Genomic DNA, 16011 nt, shown 5'->3' on the forward strand with positions numbered 1-16011 from the left:
TTTTACTCTGTGAAATGGGTGCATTTTAATGCACTCACTGGATGACTCAGTTAAAAGTTACTGTCGCGATATCTCCTGCAGTTTCTTTGAATTCAATTGGCAATGAAAATGTTCTGCATCCTTTGGATTTCCCTCACCATGCATATATTTCATTGCTTTACCTTTATGTCCGTTATAACTGTTCCTTCTCCACACCCACGTACGAAAAACCTCCCAATCTATGCATTTATTCACTTTGTTTCAATGACCAAGTTTCTTTGCCACACAAAACCAGGCTCCGGGTCAAAATTGCTGGTATGCTTCCCTTAGCATCCTTACTCAATTTCCTTCTCATAAACTTCCTTCTCAGTAAGGCTTCTTTGCCTGAAGTGAATTTTTCTCCTATATCCCTACCACTAGGATCATTTTGGTCTAATACACTTCCAAGATAGAGAAACTTCAATCTTCTTGATTTTGTACTGTTGATTCTCATCCCATGTCAATCATACTGATTTTCTAATGACATCTTTCCTGATGGTAAAAAGGTGATATTCTTCTCTCTGCCAACAGTGCAGTACTGCTGACTGAGAACCCTCTCAAATCTATAGCGTGGTGGCCCTGTTGCAGTTTGATCTCTTTAAAAATATGGGAGGTAAATTTTTGAAAAAGTGCAAAATTCAATATCCAATCAGGAGTTTGATACAGAAACTATGAATTGCTGATGACTGACATTCATTTTAGAGATGAAATATCAATTTGTTTGTCAAGCATGCATGCAGGACCTGGCAAAATCAAAAAACTATAGTCCAATCAATTTAAGTTATATCAATGGCTTGTAGCAGAGTGATGAGATATGATCCAAATAAGATTCTACTCCAAACATAAGAAATGAATGGGGTAAGGGGCTGCTTCATGGGTTCATCATGGACAAGTCTGGAATGGGTATCTTGAAAATGAGAGCCCACACGTAACAGACAGTTTCAGTGAGAAAGCAGAGCAATTGAAAACAAAAGTAATGGCATCAAAAACAATTGTATTTGTTTTTCATAATGAGTGCAAACAGTGAAATAACTGAACATGGTTGATTTTATATATTGTCAGAATTTTTCCAAAACACATGATAAATGAATAGAATTCTAGGCAAATTAATGCCAACAGAAAATTTGCTGTTAGTTTGTGGACCATGCAAAAAAATTGTCTAAATCAGCAAAAATGGTGGTATGAAGAGTACACCTTTCCACACCATCATAGGGAAGTGAAGCTTGGGTATGCCAAATAAGTCATATTATTAACAATATAGTGGTCTTGGTGTTTTGTGGCAATGATAGGGCAAGGAATTAGGGAATCATGAAAAAAACGTATTGTATGCATATGAAACAGACAAATATGAAATAAGTGTGCTTTGCTGGTTTTGTCTTAATGAGAGAATGGGTGAGAATCTGAGCACCATCTGCACATTATAATTGAGTATAGAGTGAACAGTTTAAGAAGAAAGGGCTGACCAAAAAGATGTAAATGTGTGTATTACAATGTTTTGAAGTTTTAAATACTGTCATTGCTACCTGGTTGGTTATTCTTGCCATAGAAAAATGTACCCCTCATCTTGTGATTTGATTGTGGGTAAGATGAACCCTCACGTTAAACTTTGTTGTGACTTTCTGGAGGTGACTTTGCTGATAAAGGAACCTAGACAACTCAAAACATGCGAGTACCAGCCAAACCTCCCTTCATCTCCCCATGGCAGCTATCTGGAACCAGAAAATATTAACAATTTTAGAGTGAATCATCTAGTCATTTGAAAAATAATGAGGGATCCCTTTACTGTTTACTGAATTAATCTCCCAAGAAGTCAGTAAAAGAAAATGTCTCAATAGTCTGGTTCATTAACAGGATAAGCATACTGTAGGTCCTCTGATACTCCTCATTTGGAATTGATGACAAAATTACAAACCTGAATGTAAAAGTTGGAAAAACAATCCTGCTTCAACTAATGATAATAATATGGGTTGAAGAATTACTTCTGATTATTTCTTAAAACAAAGTGGCTTACTAATTGGTTGGAAAAAAGTAAGTAATTGAAAACATGATGGTAAGAATTTTTAAATTTTAGCCATCGTGTTTGGAAAAAAATTGTGCCTCTGTGCCTTTTTACAAGTGAAGCCCACTAAGTAAATTGTTTGGCTTCTGACTGTAGGTTCAAATCCCAGACAATGACAAACCAAACTCGAATCCAGCAGTGCAATTTTCTGGTTACAAAACTCAGTACATAACTTGGGGAAATTAACGAGTAATCCCTACCCTGAGTGTGAAAATTTTGCAAGCCACCAACAAACTATTTCAATAGTTTAGGGTGAGCTTCACTATCAAAACCAACCTACGGGTTGATTCGTGTGCTGATAGGTATAAGAAATAATGCACATAGTAGTAAAATCATCTAGAGACAGCTTTTTAGTCAGTACATTAAATCTGCCTTAAGCTACCATTGTTTCAAACAACAAAGTTTTATTGTATTGATCTAGAATCAGGAACAATAACTACAGGTATTCAACATCTGTATTTAAGGCCAGAGTTTCCAGACACTTGAGCTTTCTACAAAGATCATAATATTTACAATAAATGGAAATCCATCTTTAAAAATATTATGTTCAATATTTATTGTCAACAGATATGTACCTCAAACTATTTCCTAAAATATATTTAAGCATATTAATGAAATAAGTCCCAAAGTCTGTTCCAAAAATATACCGTCAATTATTAAATCTATACATAACTAAGCATGTACAGGTATGTAACATGTTAATAAAATAAAAGTTCACCATAAAAATATCCTTTAAAATTAAATGAAGTCTGAAAGCATATAAATTCATTCATTAAACTGAAAGTAAGATAATCTTAGATTATGTGGATAATGACAATTCAGGAGCATAATTAAATATTATATAATATCACTCATTATAAAAACAAGTAAAAACTAATTAAAAATCAATTCTCAGAAATATTTGGATATAATGGAACAAAAATTTAAAACATTGTGGTCATTCTGTTACTAATTCATACTTTTCACATTCATCTAAAACACTGAGTCAAAGTATAGCCCAAAATCACAAATCGATAAAAAAAATGTAAACAACATTAATGAGTTATGGTCATTAACCTACCATAGAATGCTGATAATATTTTTAAAATATGAAGTTTATTTGCAGAGGCTAAAAAATGCTGTTGGAAAACAAGTAAACAGTGCACACAATGAGAAGAAAATATTTAAACATTAATTCCAACTCCTTAAAAAACTAATAATTACATATCTCTCTCTAGTGATGTGAGCAGCTTTGGGATTATTTCGCTTGACTTGGCACTCATATGTAAGCAAAAGTCCTCCAAAATAAGTAAACGTCTATGTGCAGTCTCAAGCATTGGTATAATGATACCAACAATTAATTAGTTAATATCTAAAATACAGGGACTCGTGCATATGACAATCCTGGGATGGTAAGCATTTGTAAGTACCAATCACATGATGACATATAAACCAACATTTTGCACAAATTAATATGCAAACATAAGATTGGAATCATATCCAAGTTTCTCAAGATTAGGAATGCAGGCATGATTGATCATGGGAGGAGGGCCACACATCAAGACAACTGTGTCACTTGAAGAAGGGAAGAGATGCTCCTTAATCATATCAGCAGAAATAAACCCCTCACTATATTTCCAACCTGGAAAGAAAAAAAGAGGTTGGATCTATTACACTGTTGTATCTATTACATAAAGCTGCACATTCCATACAAAAATAAGTGCACAATGACTGCAATAGGCAAGTCTTCTTATAATTAGTATAAAAGAGTGGGAATATGCCTAGCTTCCATCTAACATGAAGTTGTAACCTAGATATGAATTTAGATACTACACATAAAACCCCCTCCCATGGACAAGGTTGATGCTTGTCAAGCTGCACTTGTTGGAGCAACCATAATTGATCCTGGTAGGGTCACCCATGCCAGATAGGTTGAAGGTTAGGAGCCAGACGAAAGACGCAGTTTTGCACAGCATCTGTTCCTCAGTGAAGAGGATTCAAAGGCTTCAGACCCTAGTGTAGCGGCCATTGAGTGATATTGCCACGTTAAAAACACTATTGCGGAAGGCAATGGGAAACCACCGCAATTATTAATCCCAAGATTTCCATTAGGGACAGCATTGAGAAAATGAGTCCCGGAAACTATGGGACTCAGCTCAATCAACCGTGGGTCGTGTCCGGCAGCGGAAGAGGCAAGGCTCCCGCAGTCATCATCTCACGAAAGCCTTGCAAAGCAAAACTGACAGCAGCAGAACAGAAGACGAAGACCTAATAATTCAGAAAAGGAACTTGGAATCTTTGAATGATGTTGAGAACAGGAAAATAAGAGAATATTAAGTGAGAAATGTAAAGAGAAAATAGAGATGCTTCAGGCCTTTGCGAGGTGAGATGGAAGGATAGCATGGATTACTGGAGCAAGTACTACACAGCAGAGGGGATGAGAGACAGCAAGGGGTGGCAATTATATTGCATAAAAGGTAAAAAGAAGCGTAGTCAACATAGAGCAAGGAGCATATAGAATATTACTTGAAGAGGTAAAAGAAAGACCAATGAACTTCGTCATTGTTCAAGTATACATCCCACAAAGCAATTGTAAGGAGGAAGAAGCTAACAGGGTATACAATGGTTTGGAGGACATAATCGCGGGTTTTCTGCAGGGAAACATTTAATGTTTACCTATTTAGCAATGAGGGATTGGTATGCAACGGTAGTCAAAGGTAGAGATGGTGATGATGAGGGGGACTATGGTTTAGGTAAAAGGAATGACCGCGGGGAGAAAGCAATTGAGTCCAGTAGGAGACACGGGCTAATCATCACCAACACTTGGTTTAGATGCCACAAAAGGAGTAGATATACGTGAAAAATGCCAGGTGATTCAGATAGGTATCAGTTGGATTATATTATGGTTAGGCACAGATTTAGGAACAGCGTTATCAATCAATACAGTTTTCCGGGAGTGGATGCAGCCTCTGATTACACATTAGTAGTTGTGAAGAGAAGCATCCGGTTCAAAAAGATAGGGCAGGTTAGGAAATGGAATCTGAAAGTATTAACTGGATTGACATGGAAAGAGTATCTGCAAGCTTAAGAGAAAATCATGAGTGAGGAAAAGGAGCGGAGAACTATTGAGAAAAAATCGAAATACTACCTTGATCAAAAATTTCCCGGAATTTATTCAGAAAATTAAAAATACAAGTTTATTCATCTAAATCTATATTGTCCCCTTCAAAGTAATCCCCATCGACTGCAACACACTTATGCCAGCGCTTGATTCAATCCTCGAAACATTTTTTATATTCGGTTTTCGGTATGTCCATCAGTGCTTCCTGCGATTTTTCCATTACTTCCTCTCGGCTGCTAAAACGCGTTCCCCGTAATGGTTTTTTAACTCGATTGAACAGAAAGAAGTCACAGGGAGCCAAATCAGGTGAATTCGGTGGCTGTTGGATGGTATTTGTTGCATTTTTCGTCAAAAAATTACGAATAACGATAGCACTGTGCGACGGTGCGTTATCATGGTGCAAAATCCACGAGTTTTCTGCCCACATTTCTGGTCTCTTTCGGCGAATTGCTTCACGCAAACGTCTCATAACGCCCAAATAATACTCTTTGTTTACTGTCTGGCCTTCTGGCAAAAATTCATGATGCACTACACCGTTGTAATCCATGAAAACCGTCAGCATTGCCTTCTTTTTTGACTGAAAACGACGTGGTTTTTTTGGTCTCGGCTCATTTGGTGAACGCCATTCACTTGCCTGATGTCTGGATTGCGTGTCGTACTCATAAACCCACGTCTCGTCTCCAGTAATGATCCTTTTGATGAATGTGGGATCGGATTCAGCCTCGCAAATCATGTCTTTTGCGACGTCAACACGGTCTTTTTTTGCATGAAATTGAGGTCTTTTGGCACCAACTTTGCTGCTACACGACGGAAACCCAAATCATTAACCACAATGTCTTGGGCGGATCCATAGGCAATGTTCAAGTCCTCCGCTATTTCTCTGATGGTTAATTTGCGGTTATTGACCAACATTTCTTTTACTTTATCAATTTTTTCACCGACTTTCGATGTCGATGGTCTGCCACTGCGTTCATCATCTTCGATTGACTCACGACCACTTCTGAACCGCTCGTGCCACTGGTAAACGACCGTTTTTTTTAGAGAATCGTTGCCGAAACACTTTTCCAACATTTCCAACGTCCGTGCGCCACTAAATCCGTTTTTTACGCAAAATTTAATACAAGTTCGTTGTTGCAAATTTAAATCCATTTCTGCAATTGTAAAAAATCGCCAACACACACAGAGATAGATGTACTCTTGGCTACGTAACTTTTGCAAATGTCAAGTTATGACACTAAGATTTAAAGGGAATATCAACAACAGATGTACCAATTTAACAAAAAAAACAGAACTCAAATCGGAACGATGGGAGCGCCACACGGTGGTTATTCCGGGAACTTTTTGATCAAGGTAGTATATCAAAAAAAGGATATCGAAAGCCGCAAAACAACCTAAAGGAACAGTTAATAAGAAACCATTGATTATGGATGGGATGATATGTAAGAGAAGGAAATGGAAGACATTAAATACTAGTTAGGTAGAAGGAAGTAAATACATGTAAGGCTATATCATGTGAGGACTAAAGAACAATAAGTTTGATTTCACATGCAGCTTAAATTGTTCTCAGGATCATCAACGATGGAGAGGAGGGAAAATGATTACTTAATGATCAGTTTGGATTCAGGAAAGGGACAGGTATTTCTGATGTCATTGTAGTAATGAGATCACTGATAGAGAGGAATACAATACAATCATGACGTATTTGCCTGTTTTGTAGATTTTGAAAAGGCATTTGATACAGTGAATTGGAAAAACTAATGAGTATATTGCAGAAAATAAGGATAGATCGGAGGGACAGGAGGCAAATCTGCGATCTGTACATGTCTCAAATGGCTCAGGTGCGAGTGGAGGACAGAAAGTCCGGATAGACAGTGTTAGGAAGAGAAGTGAGGCAGGGTTGTCCATTGTCACCTGTGCTATTCAACGTATACAAAGAGGAAATGATTAATAAGGCATGGGAAGAACTGGAGATAGGAATGAGAGTCCGCAGGGCATTCAAAAAATCAGTTAGGTTTGCTGATGACCATGCTCTATTTCATCAGTCAGCCAAGGGATTGCAAGCATTTCTGTGTGAATTGGAAATCCAGTGTGATAGATATGGGAGGAGAATCAATATAAATAAAACAAAGGTTATGTGGTTTTCCAGATAGAGTAAGGCTACATGAAACGACAGAATAGGAGGGCAAAAACTAGAGCAGGTGGAACAGTTTACATATCTCAGAAGTTTCATGAACCAACATGGTCAAAGTCTTCGGGAGGTAAGGAAACGAGTTGAGCTAGGAAAAGAGGCTTAAACAAGGAGGAGGGAGTTGATGACAGAGATGTTGAGTAAGGATGTTAAGAAAAGACATTTTAAAACTTTGATATGGAGCATAGTTATGTACGGCATGGAAACATGGTCACTGAAGCAGGATGATAGAAGTAGATTGGAGACTTTTGCAATGTGGGTGAGGAGAAGGATGAAGAAGGTGTAGTGGACAGCAAGGAAAGCAAATGAAGTGCTAGCTATTGTGGGGGAGGAGAGAGGATTATTACGAGAAATCATAAGGAGACAGGAAAAGTGGATCAAAGCATATTGCTGTGCAGTGAAATTTTGAAGACTGTGACAGAGGGGCAAGGGACAAGAGAATGTTAGGCAAACAAGGAAGGGGCAGAAATAGGATAGGGATGTAGGACGGAATGAAGGGAGGAAGTAAGTACACAGAGATGAAGAGGGTATTGTTATAGAGTAGGATATTGAGTAGTGTTTTTTAGGAGGGGCAAGATATTTACTTGGCAGTTGTTTCCATCGAAAACCTACCTTAAGACAGATAACCTATGAAAAAGACTGAAAACCATGGGGATCACGGAAACCATGAAATTTTATAATATACCTTTGAAATAAAATAAAATCAAACTTCAGCTGTCAGACTTAGGTTAAAATAACCTGAAACATCAATATTTCTATCATTCCCTTTAGTTTGATCAAGATTATGCATAAAAAGTGTACCTCAAACAGTTTCTTTCTATGCTTGGATGATACTAAGTTCAGTTGCCATATAGCCTGAAGAGTTGTCTTCTCAGTATTTGGCATTTAAATGACAACCCATGTTTTGTATCAATCATAATATGCAGACCTGTTATTACGTGCATTCACAATGGAATATATTAATACTATAAACAGATACTAAAGGAGAAAGGAGACTGAAATGATGATGTGCAGCATCGAAACCATGGCCGTGTTTTATTAAAAGTGTGTGAAAGTGCTAAGTTGTTTTTTTCTCTTTCTTTCACCCTCACCATGAAAGAATTCCACAAAGTTAAGCCTGAAACTGTTAGCTTTGCCCAGCCATGTATATTGAGCAAACTGGAATAAAGGAAGGATAAAGGAACATAAGGCTTGCTTCAAGAAGAAAAATTCAACTTCTCTTTTCCCTAAACACCAACTGGAAAACCAACACACCATAGATTACAACCCTCAGATTCTATATTTTGAAAGCAAAGGTGCCAGGCTGGACATTCTTAAACAAAGGGAAATTCTGAAAAACTGTGGTACATATAATCCATTAGTGAATGACAGTGTGTTTACCTCACACTCCCCTCTCCTCGGGGTGCCAAAACTCATGGGCTTCAGTTCTGAGCCCCATGCCTTTTGCCTTTCCTCCTCCCATCTTCTTCCTTTACCTTTACTCAACCATTCTGGTCACAATTTATGCAAAATTAGAGTTTTATATACCCCTGCCCTCAAGTTTAATGATTATAATAAGCCAGCTGAAGACCACCAATGTAAAAAAACTGCTGCCATATTGAAAATAGACCCAGGCGGAGTTTCAAAGGCAGGGTAATTGGCCGTGATTTTACTTTGACCCCTTAGCAGGGTATCACCCCATCCTCTAAGCTCATAATTGCTTTGGGCAGTAAGCCTCATTTCTAGCAGTATGATATCAACTGGCCAAGTCACTCTGCCTTTGTAATCGCTCAGGGCGGTAACTCATTTTGGATGATACCATTGCACAGGTGAAAAAAACTTCACAGGAGGCAATTAGTTCACAAAAGCTCCCTAAATATCATAAAAACCTTACCTGAAGAAACTAAATAAAATTATTGCCATAAAAATGTGCTATTTTTAATTAAAAGACCTTCATACTCTACTAAATCCCATTTTCAATATCTTTTTAGCTTTCTCTGTTAAAACTACTTCCTTGATGACTTATGCAATCCTGAGAAACTAAATAAGTAATATTTATGGTTCCCAATATGATGAAGGAAGAGTGTTATTTAAAATCAAACTAGGAGAAGGAAGCAGAAAAATGGAATTATTTTGCGGCTTCATATTGTTTTTTCAGCTCCAAATCATCAACGGTGAAATTAAAAAGGAGGTAACAAGCAGAATTTAAAACATTTATCCATACATTAAAACTACATATCAAAATATAATGCCATAGATCAAAAAGCTAGCCCAGATCTCAAGAAACTATGCAAAATCTTGTATGCATATGGAAATAATTTCATAGCATCAACAGTGAAAAGAAGATTAGAAGTTGAAGTGCTACAGAAGAATAATTAAGAACAACTGAATAGGCAATACTGGAGAAGGAATTAAAATACAAAGAAATAAAAGGAGTGCTGCCTGATTGATGGGATCATATGGGGAAAAATTTTTTGAAAAAACACGTAATGCTTATAATGTAGAGCAGCCTCTAAAATCTAAATGACAGTTTTTAATAATAAATTCATAGAAACTATCTTTTAATGATATGATGTTTTTCCCTGATGACTTATTGCCTTAAAACAAATGCCTAATGAGTATACATGTAACAAATTGCATCATAGCACACAAGGTGTCCCAAAAGTAGTAGGACTTATTTTTTTCCAGATAGAAGGATGAACAGGCAGCAGTTTCTCTGGCTGAGTTCAAGGGAGGGAAGTCTCAGGAAAGGCTGGAGGCCGGTGGCAGTAGGCCCCGCCTTTTCATAGTGCCGATCTTTCATTTCCAAAACCTCTATAACATGATCTTGTTACTCTCCGTGATGTACCGGTTATTGGAACAGAGCTACACCATAAAATGTTGCATGAAACTGAGCAAAACCGGGATAGATACTCATGCCATACCCAAGGCAGCTTATGGCGCGAATGCCATGGGTAGATTGGGTGTTCTTGAGTGGCACATGTTGTTTCAGGAGAGTAGAGAAGATTTTGAAGACACAGAACGTTCAGGATGCCCTTGGACCTCAAAAAAAGATGAAAATCTTGCAAGAGTGAAGGCTATGTTGGACAGGGATCGCAGATTAAAGTGTTCGCAAGTTTCTGAAGAATTTGGCATCCCTAACAGTGATGTGCATCGACGTGTGACCAAAAGCATGGGCATGAGAAAGGTGTGTTTGAAGTTGGTGCCGCAAGTGCTCTCAGACAAACAAAAGGAAACTTACATGTGGCTCTGCCAAGAGCTTCTGGACTATGAGATTGAGGATCCACAAAGTTTTTAAACAATTACCCCACTAGACTACTTCCTCTTCCCCCACCTCAAATCTGTTCTGGAAGGACCTCTTCACAGCTTGATGGAAGCATTACAACAGGCCATGATGAGGGAGCATAGCAGCATTCCAGATGACACCTTTCAGATGGCATATGAGGCATGGAAAACCCATTTGCAGCAGTGTGTGGATGCAGAAGGGTGCTGCTTCGAATACTTTTGAATGAATGACTCAAATCTGGCAATAATTTTTTTTAATCAACTCAGTCCTACTACTTTTGGGACAGACCTATATATATTAATGCATAAGTACTTTCTAAATAACAGAAAAAAGAAACATTGCAAAACAATTTTAACATCGATAATTTACCTTTCATACAACTTACCTTCAGTAGGTCGATCAACAGTATACCACAACTTAAATTGATCAGGATGACTCTTTAGAACTTCTTCCAACTCCTCCCTCACTAATATATCTTGTTCTGTCTGATTTGCAAAGAGAAGGGACAGCTCAGTTTTGTCATCTGGGTCATGGGTGATGTGACGGATGAGCTGAAGCATTGGAGTAATTCCAGTGCCCCCTGTGAAAGTAAACAATCATTACAGGTAATTAAAAACTACCCTCACAAAAAATGTCATAGTTTGTCCCAATACACGTATCTTGAAAATGTTACCGATCCATGCATTTTTCGGTATTGCCAGATTCCTTCATAGATATTTTATACAAGCCATTACTATTACCAAGACATTGAACTCAGGAAATTGCTAACCTACCAGTCATGGTACATATACTAGAGCAGTCCCAGAAGCACCCGACCCAACCAAAAACACAAAAATTTTGGAAAAAAATTTATTTATTTTTCAACACAATCTCCTTTCAGCTCAATACACTCTTCCCAGCAATGTTCAATAAGTTTGATACTCTTTTTATAATATATAGAACTGTTTAATTAAAAATAGCAATTTTCCACAAAAATAAAATTTAATGCGACCGGTTTCAATGTTACTACATCATCATCAGGTCTGATGACCTATAGACCTGATGATGATGTAGTAACATTGAAACCGGTCGCATTAAATTTTATTTTTGTGGAAAATTGCTATTTTTAATTAATCATGATATTCCACCATATCACGCCTGAAACGTCTCTTTTTATATAGAACTGTCTTGCTCCTCAAAATAGCCATTAACTGCCGACATCACTCCTTCACGGTTGGAAAATCTTTGAACACTGAGCCATTTTTTCAAGTTTGCGAACAGAAAATAATCCGAGGGGGCTAAATTTGGCAAATAGGGTGCATGAGGTACCAATTCAAACTTTAATGCATGAATTTTTGTCATTTCAGTAACAGATTTGTGAGCTGGTGCATTATGTTGATGAAAAAACACTTTCTTCTTAAGCCAAATGCGGCCACTTTTGCTTGATTTCTTTGCTTGAACGTTGAAATAAGTTCGCCATTGATAGTTTTTCCTTTATCAAGATAGTCAATGAAAATTATTGCATGCACGTCCCAAAAAACCGACGCCATGACATTGCCTGCAGATAAAACGGTCTTTGCCTTCTTATGAGGCGGTTCTCCCTTTTGAATCCATTGTTTTGATTGCTCTTTTGTCTCGGGTCTTAAGTAATGGACCCATGTTTCATCTATGGTTATGAAACAGAGCAAAAATTCTGCTTTGTTGCTGTGAAACTTTGCTAAACACTCAATCGAAACATCTTCACGACACTGGTTTTGCTCAAGTGTGAACCCATCTTGCACACAGCTTTCTCACGTCCAAATTTTCAGTTAATATGCAATGTACTGCACTTTTTGAAATGCCTACTATGTCTGCTAGCTCGCGCACTTTCAGTCGACGATCATCCAGTATCACTTAGGGGACTTTCTTCACCGTTTCTAGAGTCGTCTCATCATTTGGTCAACCAATGCGATGCTCGTCTTGACAGCTCGTACGGCCTTGTTTTAACTCTGGTACCCAATATTTTACTGTTGCAAACAAAGGAGCAGACTCACACAGAGTAGAATCCAGTTCAGCTTTTATATTGGTTGGGCTGAGGCCTTTCAATTTAAAGTATTGCTTCACATAAGGATGACCAATTTTCACAAATTCACTGAAAATGTTCACTATTGATGGCTGCCAAACAAATACTAAACAATGCGGCGAATTCAAACTTGAAACATATGATTTATAAATTGCATACCTTCTCATACAGTGACATTTTTCACACAACTACCACTATCTCTAGGTCAGGCTGGGTACAAATTGGACTACCCTTGTACATAAGGTACAAATAATGGAGGGTGTTTCAGAAAAAAGGTGCAATACTTCTGAAGGCAATAGGAGATAAGATTTTGATCATTTTCCTATTCTATGATCACATGTTTGGGACCCCAGTGATGGAGCACCACTTAACTCTTTTTCCATATCATAGATGAAACAATCCACCTGACAAGAAACATCTTCCTGAATAAATTTACTGTAACAAGGCAGACACCATCTGACCATACTTAAGCTCTAGTAGAATATCACAATTAAATATATATTTTACAACATAAAGCTAACAAAAGACTTGAAACAAAAGATTCAAACCTTCAAAAATTAAAAATGAGGAATAACAGGTTGCTTTGAAAATATAGCAAGGCTAGCAACCACTCTTAAAATAAAACACGCAGACAATTCTTTCCCTCCATATCAAAAAAGGGAAAACAAAACCTTATTGTTGCCAAGTACTTCCCAATCTTTAGTAATCCTTGCAACAAACTTTGAGAAAACCCCAAAACATTTTCAATCACACATCTTAAAGGCTCCACAAGTGAAGGAAGATGATACAGAGCAACACAATGAAACAGAAAGTTAACACGCTAAAGTAAGCTTAACAATTGAGCTGCGATAGCATGACAAAAATATCTATCAACCGTTAATGGTTTATGGGATCTAATAATGTAGAAAGAAGAGCACCAGTGACATAAATGAATGCAAGGACGAAAAAGGTTGTGAGACTTACAGAAAGACTCCACGACACGTCTTTATTGGCATTAATTCATAACTGCACAAATAGTTCAAAAACTATCTCCTTTTTGTCATGTACATAAAGTAAGCATTTCAAGGATATTGTTTTGGTTTTCAGAAACCATGGCCTGTGGTTCGAGGTCAAAAATGATCTCGAGTTTACAAAAATTCTATTCCTTTCTAGTCTGCTTTTCCATTGAGTATCATAATCCACATGAATGCTACCTTATTTGTAGCTTATCTGTTTGAGTAAGTTTACTAACAAGATTTGACATTTCAGACACCAATTTTAACTCTTGGTCAACAATTTCGAGTGAGAATTTGATCAGGTCAGGATGGATGAAAAGTTGAACTAATGGAGTCACTATAATAAATGGTCACAGCCATCAATAAAAATTATAGGCATATATATGGAGAATTATGATATACTTGAAATAGCCTCTTTTAGATAAAAATCTATCTTTTCTGAAATACTATACCTGCTATCATGGCCACTTTCTTCATTTTAACTACAACTGGAGGCAACTTTGTGTCTTTCTTGATAGCAAATGACCCTTGTCCTTCATATTTCAGTTTACCAGATGGTCCCCTTACATCAATTGTGTCACCAATTTTCATATTTTCTAAATGCTGGCTCATTTTTCCTCCTTCTGGGTATTTGGGATGAGTGTTTTTCATATAAACCTTTAGGTGAAAATACGCAAAAATTCATTGCATGCTGAGATCGACAGTGCATCTGTCAAGCAACATGTCCATTATTTAGCAATATGCAATAAAAATGTTGACAATTATAAGACAAGCTTTTCTTTCTTCATCTTTGCACAAACATACCTTTATCACCAATTCCATATGGCCCTTAGACTCATCACTACTCACGGGCGTATATGAACGGATAACCAATTCGCCATTAATTCTAGCAGATAGATGAATATGTTGACCAACTGGCAAGCCTACATACAATATAAAGGCTGTCATTTAATGGGAACTTAATATGTAAAAGAACATACGCTCAAACGGTGCATTAAACTTACCCAAAACATGTTCTGGTGATGGTAAGCCAAACCTAAAGCGCCGGGTGTCATGGTTGATTTCCTCTTTTTCAATCAATGGAAGAGCATATTTCACAGAGGAATCTAGCAGTGTTTTCGGAGGCGCTTTGCGCTTCTTGAAGTGAAAGGCTGCTATAATTACAGTCGCAGCAACTGCCACTGCTGCAATACATACGGAAAGTACCTGAAATAAAAGATATGGTTACAGGACAAATTTTTCTCCATGTGAAATAAAGCAAGAGTCACGTGAAAACCAAAGGCATACAACATATTCAAACAGAATTTCGAGAGCATCAGAAATCCTAATAGCTAATATGAGAGATCAGAAGTGTTTGATTTAATCTAAACTGAAACGGTGGAAAGTTTTTCCTACATTTTATAGCAATAAAATGCTGAAAATGAAAGCAATTAATTCCGATTAAAACCACAAACCTTAACTAAAAAACCATGCAGTTACATATTAAGAATTAGCAACCTAATCCTTTCATAACTATCAAGAGCAAAACCTCAAAATACGAACATCAAAGAAAGTTAAGGTACCTTATACTCTCCCATAGCGATTGAATGTAAAGTTCTTCCTTCGAATCCGTGTTAAATGCAAATTAAAATCTCGTAGGATATTTCACTAAAACAGAGGGACAGGAGTGCAAGTCGAGTACAAAATTCATTATTAGGAAAGGACGTTAACCCAAACATGAAATAACAAATTCATGTAATGACCCCTCAAAGTCGCAAATGTAACATAATTTCTAGCTACATTTATTAGTACGATATCGTTACCTTATCGCTATCTCCTTCCTGGGACATAATGTTTACAAGGTGCACACACTCCACAGATTAAAACCACACACATCCGCGAATACCGGCTCATTCACTTCCCGTCATTAGTTACGTTCAGAACATTCAGTAATCATATGTGGTCAGTACGCAGTTGTCCCTTCATTTTTTTCTAGGTTTGGAATCTGTTCAGGTGAGATATCTGCTTAAATATGAAAGTAACGATGAGAGTGCACTTATTGCAGTGGCTGGTTGGGCATCTTCAGAATGCGTGCAAATTTTACGCTTTGGACCTCTGTCTACGGCTATGCAGCTGAATCGGTCTAAATGAAATATTAGCCATAAATATTTTCTATTGGGCAAAATATATATTTTAATAGAAGATTTTGAATCTGATTTGTAATCGGAATACGATCTGGCTAAAATCTTAAGGGGTCTTGAGGGCGACTCCTCTTTGTTTTGATGAGGGACCGTACTTTTTGTTATGGGATATATTTCTCTAAGCTAAAATTCAAGTGTTAATCCTAGTAGTTCATTAATACACGA

General features: G+C 37.2%; 1 protein-coding gene across 2 annotated transcripts; it reads right to left on the bottom strand.

Annotated features, from left to right (window-relative positions):
- Window positions 1–2461: 2461 nt before the first annotated feature.
- On the bottom strand, window positions 2462–15641 carry LOC139697764 (NADH-cytochrome b5 reductase 2-like). Of its 2 annotated transcripts, none has more exons than XM_071596602.1 (6): window positions 15469–15641; window positions 14671–14872; window positions 14471–14589; window positions 14119–14323; window positions 11016–11210; window positions 2462–3698 (listed from the first exon to the last, which is right to left on the bottom strand). In XM_071596602.1, exons 1-6 carry the CDS (start codon window positions 15493–15495, stop codon window positions 3526–3528), a joined length of 921 nt encoding a protein of 306 aa, XP_071452703.1. In that variant the 5' UTR covers window positions 15496–15641; the 3' UTR covers window positions 2462–3525. The 2 variants fall into 2 exon arrangements, with proteins under 2 accessions (XP_071452703.1, XP_071452704.1); XM_071596603.1 differs by lacking the exon at window positions 15469–15641 and adding an exon at window positions 15225–15301 and having other exon boundaries at window positions 14671–14868.
- Window positions 15642–16011: the final 370 nt, after the last annotated feature.

This window comes from Hetaerina americana, unplaced genomic scaffold (genome assembly GCF_022747635.1).
Source record: "Hetaerina americana unplaced genomic scaffold, ioHetAmer1.1.p SCAF_8, whole genome shotgun sequence".
Classification (NCBI taxonomy): domain Eukaryota; kingdom Metazoa; phylum Arthropoda; class Insecta; order Odonata; family Calopterygidae; genus Hetaerina; species Hetaerina americana.

Coding starts and splice junctions, on each gene's coding strand:
- LOC139697764 (XM_071596602.1), bottom strand. CDS start 15,495: ATGTCCCAGGAAGGAGATAGCGATAAG. Junction 14,324..14,470: donor ATATGGAATTGGTGATAAAG/GTATGTTTGTGC, acceptor TTTCACCTAAAG/GTTTATATGAAAAACACTCA. Junction 11,211..14,118: donor GAAAGTGGCCATGATAGCAG/GTATAGTATTTC, acceptor TTACTTTCACAG/GGGGCACTGGAATTACTCCA.